The sequence below is a fragment of the Ursus arctos genome, unplaced genomic scaffold (genome assembly GCF_023065955.2).
Source record: "Ursus arctos isolate Adak ecotype North America unplaced genomic scaffold, UrsArc2.0 scaffold_20, whole genome shotgun sequence".
Classification (NCBI taxonomy): Eukaryota; Metazoa; Chordata; class Mammalia; order Carnivora; family Ursidae; genus Ursus; species Ursus arctos.
Window position 1 is genome coordinate 55,150,138 of NW_026622875.1, and position 14,607 is coordinate 55,164,744.

At 35.8% G+C, this 14,607-nt stretch overlaps 1 protein-coding gene across 43 annotated transcripts in view; it reads right to left on the reverse strand.

Annotated features, from left to right (window-relative positions):
• Positions 1–14,607, reverse strand: part of CLASP2 (cytoplasmic linker associated protein 2) — a 175,042-nt gene that overhangs the window by 32,673 nt on the left and 127,762 nt on the right. For 27 of the 43 annotated variants that reach the window (XM_044383243.3, XM_057315836.1, XM_044383239.3 and 24 more), the window contains 4 exons: positions 12,391–12,554; positions 11,297–11,375; positions 11,114–11,164; positions 7,303–7,446 (listed from right to left, as the gene is read on the reverse strand). In XM_044383243.3, the coding sequence (XP_044239178.1) occupies positions 7,303–7,446; positions 11,114–11,164; positions 11,297–11,375; positions 12,391–12,554 (438 nt within the window). The remainder of the gene's footprint in view (positions 1–7,302; positions 7,447–11,113; positions 11,165–11,296; positions 11,376–12,390; positions 12,555–14,607) is intronic. The other 16 variants (XM_026496670.4, XM_048216073.2, XM_044383240.3 and 13 more) reach the window with 1 other exon arrangement.

A 14,607-nucleotide genomic window follows, 5' to 3' on the forward strand; every position in this document is an offset into this window, starting at 1 on the left:
TTGAAGCCACTGCTTCACGTACCATTATGAAAATCCTAAGGCCCTTCAGAATTATGCTAAATCTACTCTCCTGTGCTCTATAAATAGAACAACAAAGCCTGGGGGAGAGCACATCTATTTACAACGTGGTTTCCTGATTATTTTAAGCCACTTCTGAGACCTACTGCTAAGGAAAAAAAGATTCCTTTCAAAATACTGCTCACTGACAATGCACCTGGTCACCCAAGAGCTGCAATGGAGATGTACAAAGAGAATTACTGTTGCCTTCATGCCTGCTAACACAATATCCATTCTGCAGCCCATGGATCAAGGAGTAATTTTGACTTTCAAGTCTTATTATTTAAGAAATACATTTCACAAGGCTTTAGCTGCCATAGATAGTAATTCCTGTGATGGATCTGGACAAAGTAAATTGAAAACCTTCTTCTAGATGCCATTAAGAACATTTGTGATTCCTGGGAAGAAATCAAAATATCAACATTAATAGGAATTTGGAAAAAGTTGATTCCAACCCTCATGGATGACTTTGAAGGGTTCAAGACTTCAGTGGAGGACATAACTGCAGATGTGGTGGAATTAGCACGAGAACTAGAATTAGAAGTGAAGCCTGAAGATGTGACTGAATTGCTGCGATCTCATGACAAAACTGGAAGAGATGAGGAGCTGCTTCTTAAAGATGAGGAAAGAAAGTGTTATTTGAGATGGAATCTATTCCTGGTGAACATGTTGTGAAGACTACTGAAATAACAACAAAGGATTCAGAATGTTACATAAACTAGTTGGTAAAGCAGCAGCAGGGTTTGAGAGGACTGACTCCAATTCTGAAAGAAATTCTGCAGGTAAAATGCTATTAAACAGCATCTCATACTACAGAGAAATCGTTTGTAAAAGGAAGAGTTGACTGATGCAGCAAACTTCATCTCTTATTTTTTTAAATGAATTTTAAATGATCTTTATTTTGATTTATTTTGAACTATTTAAAAATAATTTTTAAAACTTGAGTATAGCTGACACACAATGTCACATTGGTTTCAGGTGTACAACATGATGATTTAACTTCTCTATGTTATGCTATGCTCACCACAAGTGTAGCTACCATCTATCACCACGCACCATTACAACATCACTGATTATATTTCCTGTGCTGTGCCTCTTATAACCATGACTTAGTCATTCCATAACTGGAAGCCTGTATTTTCCATTCTCCTTCACCCGTCTTCTCCGTCCCCCAGCCCTTTCCCTCCGTCAAGCATCAGTTTGTTTTCTATATTTATGGTCTGATTCTGCTTTTTGTTTAATAATTTGTTTTTTTAGATTCCACATAAGTGAAATCACATGGTATTTGTGTTTTTCAGTCTGACTTATCTCACTTAGCATATCCTTCAGGCCTATCCATGCTGTTGCAAATGGCAAGATCTCATCCTTTTTTATGGCTAATAGTCCACTATATATGAATACCTCATCTTCTTTATCCATTCATCTATCAACAGACACGTGAATTGCTTCCATTACCTTGGCTATTGTAAATAATGCTGCAAATAATGCTGCAATAAACACAGGGGTGCAAATATCTTTTCAAATTAGTGTTCTCATTTTCTTTGGGTAATACCCAGTAGTGTATATGGTATTCCTATTTCTGTTTGAGGAATCTCCATACTGTTTTCCACCACTGCTGCTTTCTTTCAAGAAACTGCCACAGCCACCCCAACCTGATCAGTAAACATTAAGACCCTCCACCTGCCAAAAGATTAGGACTCTGAATTCTTAGATGATGGTTAGCATTTCTTTGGCATTTTTTTATATTAAGGTATGTACATTTTTTTAGACATAATGCTATCCCACACTTACTAGACTATGGCATAGTGCAAAGATAACTTTTTTTTTTTTAAAGATTTTATTTATTTGACAGAGATAGAGACAGCCAGCGAGAGAGGGAACACAAGCAGGGGGAGTGGGAGAGGAAGCAGCAGGCTCATAGCGGAGGAGCCTGATGTGGGGCTCGATCCCATAACGCCGGGATCACGCCCTGAGCCGAAGGCAGATGCTTAACCGCTGTGCCACCCAGGCGCCCCAAAGATAACTTTTATATACACTGGGAAATGAAAATATTCATGTGACTTGGCTTTACCACAGTAGTCTGGAACTGAATCTGCAGTATTTCTGAGGTATATGCCTATACTAGGTTTTGAAATAAGGAAGTGTGAAGTCCTCCTACTTTGTTCTTTTTCAAAATTGTTTTGGCTATTATGGAACCCTTACAATTCCATATGAATTTTGGAATCAGCTTGTAAATTTCTAAAATTTCTGGGATTTTGATAGGGATTACATTTCACCTGTAGATCACTTTGGGCAGTACTGCCATCTTAACAATATTGAGTCTTCCCATCCATGAACAGGGAATGTTTTTCAGTTTATTTAAATCATTAATTTCTTCCAAAACTATTCTGTAGTTTCTATATAAATTTGGCACTTCTTTTGTTAAATGTATTCCTATAGATTTTAATCTTTTTGATGCTATTGCAAATTAAATTCTTTTCCTAATTTCATTTTTGGATTGCTCATAGCAAGGGTTTAGAAATATAATTGATTTCTGTACACTGTTTTATATCCTGCAAACTTGATGAACTTATTAGTTCTAATAGTTTTTTAATGATTCCTTAGGATTTTCTCTACACAAGATCATATCATCTGCAATTGCAAATAGTTTAACTTCTTCTTTACAGTCTAGATGCCTTTTATTTTTTTTTTTCTTCCCCAACTCCCCTGGCTAGAACCCCCAGTTGAATAGATACAGAAATCATTTGTACATTTTTAGACATGCCAGTATTGCACACTTGGACCAGAGTATAGTGTAATGAAAGTATATATTGAATTGTATAGTGTATGTTGAACAGAAATAGAGCAGACATACTTGCCTTGCTAATTTTGAAGGATCCAGTCTTTCACCATAAGTTGAGCTGTGGATATTTGCAGGTGTTCTCTACTGGGTTGAGAAAGTTCCTTCCATTGTTAGTTTTTATGTTATTTATTTATTGTTAAATCATGAAAGGATACTAAGATTTTGCCAGATACCTTTTCTTTTTCTTCTTTAAAGATTTTATTTTTAAGTAATCTCTACACCTAATGTGGGGCCTGAACTTACAACCCTGAGAGCTGTATGCTCCACTGACTGAGCCAGCGAGGAGAACCATCAGGTGCCTTTTCTATTGATATAATCATGTGTTTTTTTGTCTTTTGATTGATATGGTGGTTATATTAATAGACTTTCAGATGTAATTTAACCCTGCTTTCCTGGGATAAATCCCATTTACTTGGTCATGGTATATAATTCTCTTTATTATATGTTTCAGGATTTAGTTTGCTAGTATTTTGTCAAGGATTAAATGCATCCATATTTGTAAATGGTATCAGCTTATAGTGTGTGTGTGTGTGTGTGTGTGTGTGTGTGTGTGTGTGTCTTTATCTGGTTTTGGCACCAAGGTACTACTGCCTTCACACAATGAGTTAGAAAGTGTTCCTTCTCTTTTTTTGGGGAAGAGTTTCAAAGAATTGGTAGTAATTTGTTTGGTGGAATTCACCAGTGAAGCCATCTGAGCTTGGCTTCTCTGCACAGGGAGTTTTTTGATTACTAAGTCATCTCTTACTTGTCCTATTAACGTCCATTTCTTCTTGAGTCAGTTTTGGCAGTCTACATCTTTCTAGGGATTTGTTCATTTCATCGAGGTTACTGACACATAATTATTCATAATATTCCTTTACAATTCTTTTTATTTCTGTAAGGTTGGTCATATTCCCTCTTTCATTTCTAATTCTAGTAATTTTAATCTCTTTTCTTCTTGGTTAATCCCATTAAAAGTTTGCCAGTTTTGTTGACCTTTCAAAAAACCAGCTTTTAGTTTCACTGATTATTGTTTTTGTCTTAATTTGTACTTAAATCTCTCTTTTTTTAAGCAGGCTCCATGCTCAAAATGGACTCACGACCCTAAGATCAAGAATCACATGCTCTACCAACTGAGCAAGGCACCCAATTTGTGCTTTAATCTTGATTATGTCTTTCTGCTTACTTTAGGGTTAGTTTGTTCTTCTTTTCCAATGTCGTAAGGTAGTGGTCAAAGTTACTAATTTGAGACCTTTGTTCTTTATTATTACAGGCATTATATATTGAAATATTATATTGAAATAAATTTCACTCTAAGCACTGCTCTAGCTGCATCCTCTAAGTTCTGGTATGTCACATCTTCATTTTCATTCACCTCACTGCGTTTTCTAATTTCCCTTTTGATTTCTTCTTTGATCCACTGGTGATTTAGGAATAATTTGTTTAATTTCCATGTATTTGTGAGCTCCCCAAATTTCCCTGTTATTGATTTCTAATTTCATTCCATTGTGGTAAGAAAACATACTTTGCATTATTTTTATCCTTTTAAGAAAACTATTGAGGTTTGTTTTATCGCCTAGCATATGGTCTTATCCTGGAGACTGTTCCATGTACACTTAAGAAGAATGTATATTCTGCTTCTGTTGGGTAAAGTGTCCACCATTAGAAATAAAAGTCATAAAATGTATATTCTATGTGCTTCTTTGCAGCAAATATTGAAGAAAATGATTCACAAAGGAAGAGAGTAAAAAGAGCTATATATAGGATGTGAGAAATGAAAAATTAGGGGTGAATCTCAGGAAGATGATGAAAAGAACAGAAGGTCTAGAAAGGAGAAATAAATAACATGTTTTTGGGCATATGCAAAATGTTACCCGTAAGCATGTTACAGAGATGTTGAAAATATGAACAGACAGTAAAACATTAAAAAAATCCCAGGCAAATGAAAAACAAGGCAAATTATTTATACCACAACAAAGCTTCTTTAAGAATGGAGGTAGCAATAAACCACTTGGTAATAGGAGTGAATACTTCCACAGTCAAAAGGTAAATCTTTTGTATTAATAACAATGGTTGATTCCTAAGTATTCTGAAGATTATGGGGAAAAATATAGGGAAGGATGTGGGAATGGTATGGTAAAGGTACTTTTTTTTTTTTTAAGATTTTATTTATTTGTCCGAGAGAGAAAGAAAGAGAGAGAGAGAGGGAGCACAAGCAGGGGGAGCAGCAGGCAGAGGGAGGAGGAGGCTCCCCGCTGAGCAAGGAGCCTGATGTAGGGCTTGATCCTAGGCCCTGAGATCACGACCTGAGCCGAAGGCAGACCCCAACCGACTGAGCCACCCAGGCATCCCTAAAGCTAAGTTCTTATGTACAAAGGTAGATAGAAAGCTACATAATGGCTAAATTTATCAATAGCCCAACAGATAATGCCTATAATGAGTAAATCAAGAAATACTGTAAATTCTTATATGAAATACATTGGTACCTGCAAGAGGAAAGATTTGGACTATAGTTGGCCCTTGAACACAGGGGTTAAGGGCACCAACCTCCCGCACAGTCAAGTCTCTCCATTTTTTATAACTTGACTCCCCCAAAACGTAACTGCTAATAGTCTACGGTTGACTAGAAGCCTTAGTGATAATGTAAACAGCTGATTAACACACCTTTTGTATGCTATATGTATTATATATGTATTATATATATATGTATTATATACTGTATTCTTACAATAAACTAGAGAAAAGATGTTAAGAAAATCATAAGGAAAATACATTTATACTGTAAAAAAAAAAAACTGCGTGTAAGTGAACCAGCACAGCTCAAATCTGTATTGTTCAATGGTCAACTAACTACATTTTGTTTTTTGTTTCATTTTTGTTGTTGTTGATCATGTTAAGTGTACTCTTTAATCACCATTCCCCTATTTCCCCCATCCCCTCACCCACCTCCCCTCTGGTAACCATCAGTTTGTTTTCTGTAATTAAAAGTCTGTTTCTTGGTTTGTCTCTTTTCCCCCCTTTGTTTTGTTTCTTAAATTCCACATGAGTGAGATCATATGGTATTTGTCTTTTCCTGACTTACTTTGCTTAGTATTATACTGTCTAGCTTTATCTATGTTGTTCAAATGGCAAGACTTCATTCTTTTTTATGGCTGAATAACATTCCATTATATATTTACATATATGTGTGTATATACATACCACCTCTTTTTTATCCATTCATCTAATTAGTGGACACGTGGTCTGCTTCCATAGTTTGACTATTATAAATAATGCTGCTATAAACATATGGGTGCACGTATCCCTCTGAATTAGTGTTCTTGTATTTTTTGGGTAAATACCCAATATTGCAATTCCTGGGTCATAGGGAAGTTCTGTTTTTAATTTTTTGAGGAACCTCCGTACTGTTTTCCACAGTGGCTGCAACAATTTGCATTCCCACCAACCATACAAGAGGGTTCCTTTTTCTTCACATCCTTGCCAACACTTGTTTTCTGTGTTTCTGACTTTAGCCATTCTGATAGATATGAGGTGATAACTCACCGTAGTTTTAATTTGGATTTCTGTGATGATGAGTGATGTGAAGCATCTTTTCACGTATCTGTTGGCCATCTGTATGTCTTCTCTGGAGAAATGTCTGTTTGTGTCTTCTGCCCATTTTTTAGTTGGATTATTTGTTCTTTGGATGTTGAGTTATATAAGTTCTTTATATATTTTGGATACTAACAAGGGTCGACTATATTTTGAATGGTTACAAGATTAGAGGTTGGGAAGATTGTGGCAAGGACATTTATTTTTTATTTTTTCATTTTTGGGGGTTGGGACAGAGGGAGAGGAAGAAAGAGAATCTTAAGCAGGCTCCATGCCCAGTGCAGAGCCCAATGCAGGGCTCAATCTCACAACCCTGAGATCATGACCAGCGCTGAAATCAAGAGTTGGATGCTTAACCGACTGAGCCACCCAGGCACCCCAGGACAGTTATTTTTAGGTTTATTTTTTTTTAAAAGTTATTTATTTATTTGAGATAGAGACAGAGAGTGAGCACGCATGCATGGGAGAGGGGGAAAAGGCAGAGGGACAGAATCTTCAAGCAGACTTCCTGCTGAGTTTGGAGCCTGACTCAGGGCTTGATCTCATGACTCACGAGTTCATGACTTAAGCTGAAACCAAGAATCAGATGCTTAACCGACTGAGCCACCCAGGTGCCCGAGGACAGTTATTTTTAATATTATACTCATATTAACTGGATAAAATTTAAATAATTTAAAAGAGAAGATTAAAAAAAAAAAAGTCTTCATGTCACAAGGTAAATAACTCAATACTAACTGGCAATGTTCTGAAATAGTAGCTCCTTATTCATTGGCAATCCAAAACGACTGACTTGCTTTTTTAATTTACCTTTTAAACCTTAAATTAAAACATACCTTCCGAACATCAGAACTTTTCGGTTCTGTTGTCCAAGTGATAACCCGAGACACTGCCAGGCGAGTTTCACTGGAATTTATAAAATCTCCTGGATCCATCTGTTTGGCCAGAGTTTCTATGTATTTAAGGATAGCAACCTTCACCTACAGAGGTAAGCACAATGAGAGGACAATCAGATGGTCACTGCGGGATATGGACAACACTTCAGAAACAATTAGGCGATTATTTTTTCGACCAATACAAAATGAAACAGCATCAACAATAAAAAAGAAATTATATAACCACCTACATACCTGAGGTACAAATACATGGTAATATGGATTTTTGTTTTCACATATAGCAGAACTTTTAAGTCCCGGGTGTTTCATCCCCTGCATCCAAACAACTGCTGAAGACTCTCTTGACAAAATTAGACCCTTTTCCTTGAGCTGGCCTTCAGAGCTTACAGCTGACTCTTGTCTAGATTTCCCTGGGAGTCAGTCTTTATAAATTAAGTGTAATTTGGCTTTTGGGGAAATGAACCAAAAGTATTCTGGAAATAAGGTATCATAAATCAAGTATGTAATTGAGATGGGCAATACAGGTTTTCCCCCAAACATACAGTAACATTCACCCAATGAGATCATGTTCCTTGAGAGGTCCATCAACTGCTAGAACTACTACCTTTCAAAAGAAGTGTCACAAAAAAGTTTTACGAAGTACCACTGGAGAAAATACAACACTTATTTGTAATTCCTGATGCTTGGGTACATGGTAGGTAGGTGTGTGGTCGAATGCAGGCTTCAAAATCAGCAGGAGGTGAGGAAAAGCTCACATGCTTCTTCCTTATGCTCGGCCTTTGTAATCCTTAGAGTAAGCCACTGTTAAATCATCTCCTTTCTCTCAGGTATGTTGCAGCAGAAAAACAGGTTGAGAACGACTGTCACATCTTCTAACATTCTAGGATTTGTAAATAATGGTTCTAAAGGACTCTGCTAGTGTACTTTAGAAATGGCATCTGGCATAGTGTACAGTCCTTTGGATACAGCAGATGGTGAACATGTATTAAACACTGATTTGCTGACTTGGAAGGTTTACATGTATGATTAAAACAGCAACTCTAAAAATATGTTGCCAAAGATTAAGATCTTTCTTCCCTTGTTATTGATCTTTCTTCCCTTGTTATTGATCTTAAGATGCCGCTTGTCTCACTCAACCCAAATAAGGTCCTTGGGAAGTACTGTGCCAAGTTAATATATAGGAAGTGATGTGTAAAAATAAGGTTCTGACTCTTGTACATTTTCCCCCTTCTGATTCCAGTTTATAAAAGAAAAAGGGGGCGCCTCGGTGGCTCAGTCAGTTAAGCATCCAACTCTTGATTTTGGCTCAGGTTGTGGTGTCGGGGCTGTGGGACTGAGCTCTGTGCTCAGCAGGGAGTCTGCTTCTCTCCCTCTCTCTCTCTCTTTCCCTCTCCCCCCTCTCTTGGGCATGCTGTTTCTCTCTAAAATAAATACATCTCAAAAAAATCTTTTTAAAAGAAAAAAGTGATTACATTCATTTCAAAATGAATAAATTTTAAGAAGTAACTATAACTTTAAGAGATTATTTAAAAAATTTAGAGTTAATCTATCAGCCATCTCAGGTAAAATGTACAGTGGAGAGGGAAAGAGACTTATGGTTAATTTTGCAGTAGCAGGCCCAATAAATTACAGCAGCACCTAACATTCTGGATTCTTGAAGCCATGTCACCTTTTATCAGTGTGAATAACTAAAAGGTGGAAATAGTAAATCAAAGAATGAACATCAATGTAGTTTGTTTTCAATTTGCCACCAGCAATAGTTGAATATATTTATTTGTGCTCTGTGAGATTCAACTAGTGCAGTGTCTTGGCAAATCAGAGAGGCACATAAAGTTTTAAAGGGTTTCACAGAGTAGGTATGTTTACTAAACCACCAGGCAAAATAATCACAATACACACATCATAATCATTTGAAAGTTTAGATTTAAGTAGGATATTTCACAAGTTTATATAGTCTAATTTTAATAACACAAACTTGCATTCTTCTTCAGAGAAGGAAAAATTATCTTGCTGCTAAAGTGTGCATAACTTTGCAGCATATCTGCGAAACCCAGAAAAAAAGGTCAAAATTATTTTTAAAAATATTACTTACTCAAAATCACTCTGTATTGCCATTTCCCCCATTCTATTGCTTCTTTTCTGACACTTAACCACATGACTGAAAGATCCATCATTTTTTCAATGAAGAATTTTATAGATCTCACACTCAAGTTGTTTGTGTTTTTCTATAATCTGTTCAGAATAGTTTTTAAATCTTAATCTGTCACCCATCTGAAAGATACTTTTATTTTTGGCATAGGTATGGCTCCAATTTAACTTTTCCTTGTTATCCTAAAATATCAATTTAGGAGTTGCAGAGTGATTTTCCCCTATAGCTTTGCCTGTGTGTATGTTTATATAATATGTAATGCATGTATATATAAAATATAAAAGCCATATATGGCTTTTAGAGAAACAGTCTGTAATTCCAGTCTCCATTTTCCAATGGGAAAGCTAATTTTAATTTCTCTGTCTCCCACTGTCTTTTTCTCTAGGTATTCAACAACTTTACTCTCTCCCTGAGCTCCCCAGTCACCCTTATTTCTTAAGCTAATGGTTTAGACCTCCCTTTCCACTAGCCCATGAAGTATCTCTACATACATTTTCAACAGCACTTGAATACCTACCTACCCCTGGTACCTAAATCATAACCCTTATTACAGTTTATCGTGCATTATAATAATGACAAAAAATGTAGATTTTATATTCCTAGGAATGCCTTGCATAATAGCCAGGTCAAAGAATGAGTTCAAAACATTTATCAATAAAATAGAGTAAATGATTTTTCTTCTGCAGGTCACATTTTAAAATCAAAATAGATGGAATCCCTTTCACAAAGCAGCTCTGAGAAATTAACATTGTGTTGAGTGTAAGTCAACCCTGGTAAGAAACATAATTGTGATTTTTAAGGCAAAATCATATTCAGAAACTTAAAGGAAAATCAATCCATGGGCAATAATGCTTGTAGAAATATATTTCGTGCAGAAGAGAGCAGAAAAATATAAGGCTTGTAAATGCACATATGCTTGTTATTTCCCTGACTTTAATCTCCTTTAATAAAACTCAGTAAGAAAACATCTCTACTAAAGAATTCAGGGGCTTTTCCATTAAATTATTTTTTCTTTTATGTTAAGCCTAGTAATTATTTTAAGTCACAAATTGGAATCCATCTCATTTTCACTTAAATTAAAAAATGTGTGCTAATAATAATTGAGAAAGTCAATCCTGATTCTAAATTTTATGCACACATTAGAAATATCACATTGCAAAAAGAAAAGTTACTATTTAAGTTAAGGAGAACTGGAGAATAGCAGGGAGATTAAACTTAAAATTTTTTGTTTAGTAAAATAAATACAAGGCAAAACTGACATTTTGCCCAAAATACCTACTCAAACTTCTAAACTAAAAAAAAAAGTATTGGGAAATCACAAACATAAAATTAGGTAAGACTTTATAGAGCAAGTCTGCATTACCAGCTTAGAGTTAGATGGCCATATTTGTGCTGCTCTCTAAATGGAAATCCCCAGTAAGCTTCTCCAAGAGATAGTCTGGCAATTGAGTAACATTTGAAATAAAATCTGTGCATGCTTAAAGGGCTTACAGAGGTTAGTAGTTGAAATCAGATGCATACAAACATTCTCTGAAACACAGCAGAGTTTTTAAAGAGAGTTAAGAAAAGAGATAATGAAGATTAAAACAAAAACAAAAAAACCTTGGAGCTCCAAAAAGAGTGAAGCTGGTCCCGAAGTGCTGGCTTGACTGTCTGAAAGTTTATAAAAACAAAATCCACTGATGGAACAACTTCTCATTGGACAGAAATACAAATATCAACATAACTTTATTAATAAAATACTTCAGTTCCTTACAATGTCTTTGAAAGACTTCAATTTTTTACCTTCAAGCTTGGTGTTTGAGTCTGATCAACAGTAAATCTCATTAGAATATTAAATTGAAGATCATTTGGAAAAGATTCTCTGAAATAAGGAAAGAACAAAGCAAAACAAAAATTAATCAAGTAAACATTTAGCAAAGTAAACAAAAGATTATGCTTAACACCAAAACAGTATGTCATTTAAAGAGCATGCATGAAGTAGTATCTGTAAGTGGTATAGTCTATGTAGTACAGCATACAAGTTATTCCCAGAACAATGTGAACATTTGAATCTATATCCTATTGGGGGTTAAACAGCAACACTATAGTAGTAAATAATGGTCTATCTTGCCTCAAGTATGGATTTAATCAGAAAAAAAAGTTGTGGGGCACCTGGGTGCCTTAGTCGGTTAAGGGTCCGATTCTTGATTTCAGTTCAGGTCATGATCTGAGAGTCGTGAGACTGAGCCCCATGTGGGGGCTCCGTGCTCAGCGGGGAGTTGCTTGAAATTCTCTCTCTCTCTCTCTCTCTCTCTCTCTGCCCCTCCCCCCACTTGTACTCTCTAAAATAAATGAATAAAAAATCTTTAAAATAAAAAAGTAAAAGAAAAAAAAGCTGAATATCAGAGATATTTCCACAGACCTAATATCTGAATTCTAGACTCACCTCAACCTAGTAAATGGGTATTTGAAATAAGTCATCTCAACAATCTACACAAGAAAGTAGAAACATATCATTGGTTCAGAATCTTCTGAAAAAAGATTCTGAATATTTAAGTGCTATAATAACACATTCTTTTTAAACTTAGGAAATATTTTTTACATTTACATTAGACTGAACAAGATCTTCAACTCTGCTTTGAACACCCTATTTGAGATAAAATACCACCTTTGCATTACTCAACCAATGTTCATGAGAGTTTTAGAAAAGAAAGGCAGTGTTTGATTTAAAGACCAATGCTGCATTAGATATACCCATGTGAATGGGCGTCATTAACAATTTTCAAATGAAGCCCATGCAGCCTAAATGGGTCGGAAGGACTCAGAAATCTAAACACAGAAACTAAACATTCCTGATTACTACTGGATAAACTTGAAGTATCTGAAGAAAATATTACCTGGTAACATCAAGGGCTTTCTGAACTTTTGCCTGAACAGACCCAAGCAAATCAGCACCCATTTTTTTTAATAGTTGTGTCAGCAGTACAAACAACCAGTCTTGAAGGTCATCTTTGTGGACTTGTATGAAATCCACTAGAGTCTCCAAAAACATGCTGAATACCTACAGTGGATAAATGGGGAAGGGGAGAGAAAAAGGAGGAGAATATTGACCTTTGTGATCCATTCAAAACTTAAACAGAAAGGGAATACAGGAATCAGAGGCACAGCGATTGGCAGCCAAGCAGAAAAACAATCTCTCTTGCTTTTCATTGGACTCTGTGATACAAGAGTACATTTGAACTGCTCTCCAACTTCTGCCGAAGTTCAACAATTAGCTATTCCATGCAGCACCACTTGGTAAAGAAACTGGCCATAATGGCTGGCACACCTAATGTTGTCCATGATGCCACAGCTTCATCTGGTTAAACTGAACTTCATTTTATCTGAAATTTGGGCAAGGAATTACCTACTGATAGCCTCACCAGCCCTCAGCTCTTTGGAAGAGTGGCACTGAGTTCATCAGAAGATGACTTTGCTGAAAGCTACCTTAAAGTATAAGAACATTCTGACATATTAGGCTAATAATTAGAGACTCCTAGATTTCTCAATATGTCAGTTGTCAACAGATTCTTTTGGTATGAGATATAGTATTTATTAAAACTGCCCCAAATGTAATTTTAAATGATCTGGGATAACTGTAACCGTACCTAAAATAAGTAAGTTCAGGATACAAATCTACATCTTAATTTTAGTGATTTCTAAAAAATCATCGATGACTATTAGTCTCCATTTCTCTTGATGGGTTTTATACTCGGTTCCAATATTAATCTACTAGTTTAAAAAATGTTATAAGATAGGGGCGCCTGGGTGGCACAGCGGTTAAGCGTCTGCCTTCGGCTCAGGGCGTGATCCCAGAGTTCTGGGATCGAGCCCCACATCAGGCTCCTCCGCTAAAAGCCTACTTCTTCCTCTCCCACTCCCCCTGCTTGTGTTCCCTCTCTCGCTGGCTGTCTCTATCTTTGTCAAATAAATAAATAAAATCTTTAAAAAAATAAAAAATAAAAAAATTAAAAATGTTATAAGATAAAAAATTTTAAGGAGAGGAAAGCTAATATTCTTAAGTAATGCATCTCACTAAAATACTTATGAAAAATGACCAACATTAAGGTTCTATCTCTGTAAGAAATTCAATAACACACTGGAGAATTTATTTCTAGGTAAAAAAGAAAAAAAACTCTAAGGACCAATGTCAGCCATTACATTATGAAACAATGTATAATCACAACAGACTATAAAAACTATGGTTTAAAAAAGTTAATAATCTCAAAACTTTGCTAAATTGAGAATTAAAGAGTTTTGTTCTCAATATATATCTTATTCTTGAATTTCCTTTATGCAGTTATACATGGACTACCATTTTTTCTCTTATGTTAGAAATGAAGGCTTTTCCTGATTAGAATTATAACTAAGGTTTAATATTTGAATCTGATTTAGAAAAAAATACACTTTAGCTATTTGCACAAGATGCACTGCAAGTTTAAAAGCAGGAACTATGACTACTTTAGATTTTCTAATTCTCTCTGATCCCCAGGCAGTATCTCTTCAACACTGCTCTTATTCACAATGCAGAATCATTAGCTTCCATCCCACTTCCCCCAACACACCTAAAACCTGGCTTCTCTTAGATTTAAAACTTGGCCCACTGTCTCAATTAAATGGCCTCTGGCTTCTCCTCAGGGCCTTGAACACTGTTGAGGAATTCCATTAAACCTACTCTAGGACAAATGCATGTAGCTAATTTAGTACTCATTCCTACTGGTTGGTACCTGGCAAATATGTCCAGTGGTGTGTTGGACTCAGTTAGTACTTGCCTAGAAAGCCGACTGTTAAATATTCAGGAATTTCGTAAGGTATTGAGAGCTTGAAATTAGCCATGATGGGAGGTATTTACACCTCAGAAATTACAGCAAACATGACACATCAGGGCTTTCTGCCCATCCCCTAAACCTAGTTTGCCAGGCACAACACTCTATTTCTTTGATTCACTTTTAATCTTATTTCAACTCTTGCCTCTTTTCCTGAAGATTCCAACTTTAAGCTTTTACTACAGCAAAATCAACATTAGAATTCCTCAGTTGACTCTCCTATTTTATCTGGTTCTCAGGAAATCGAGA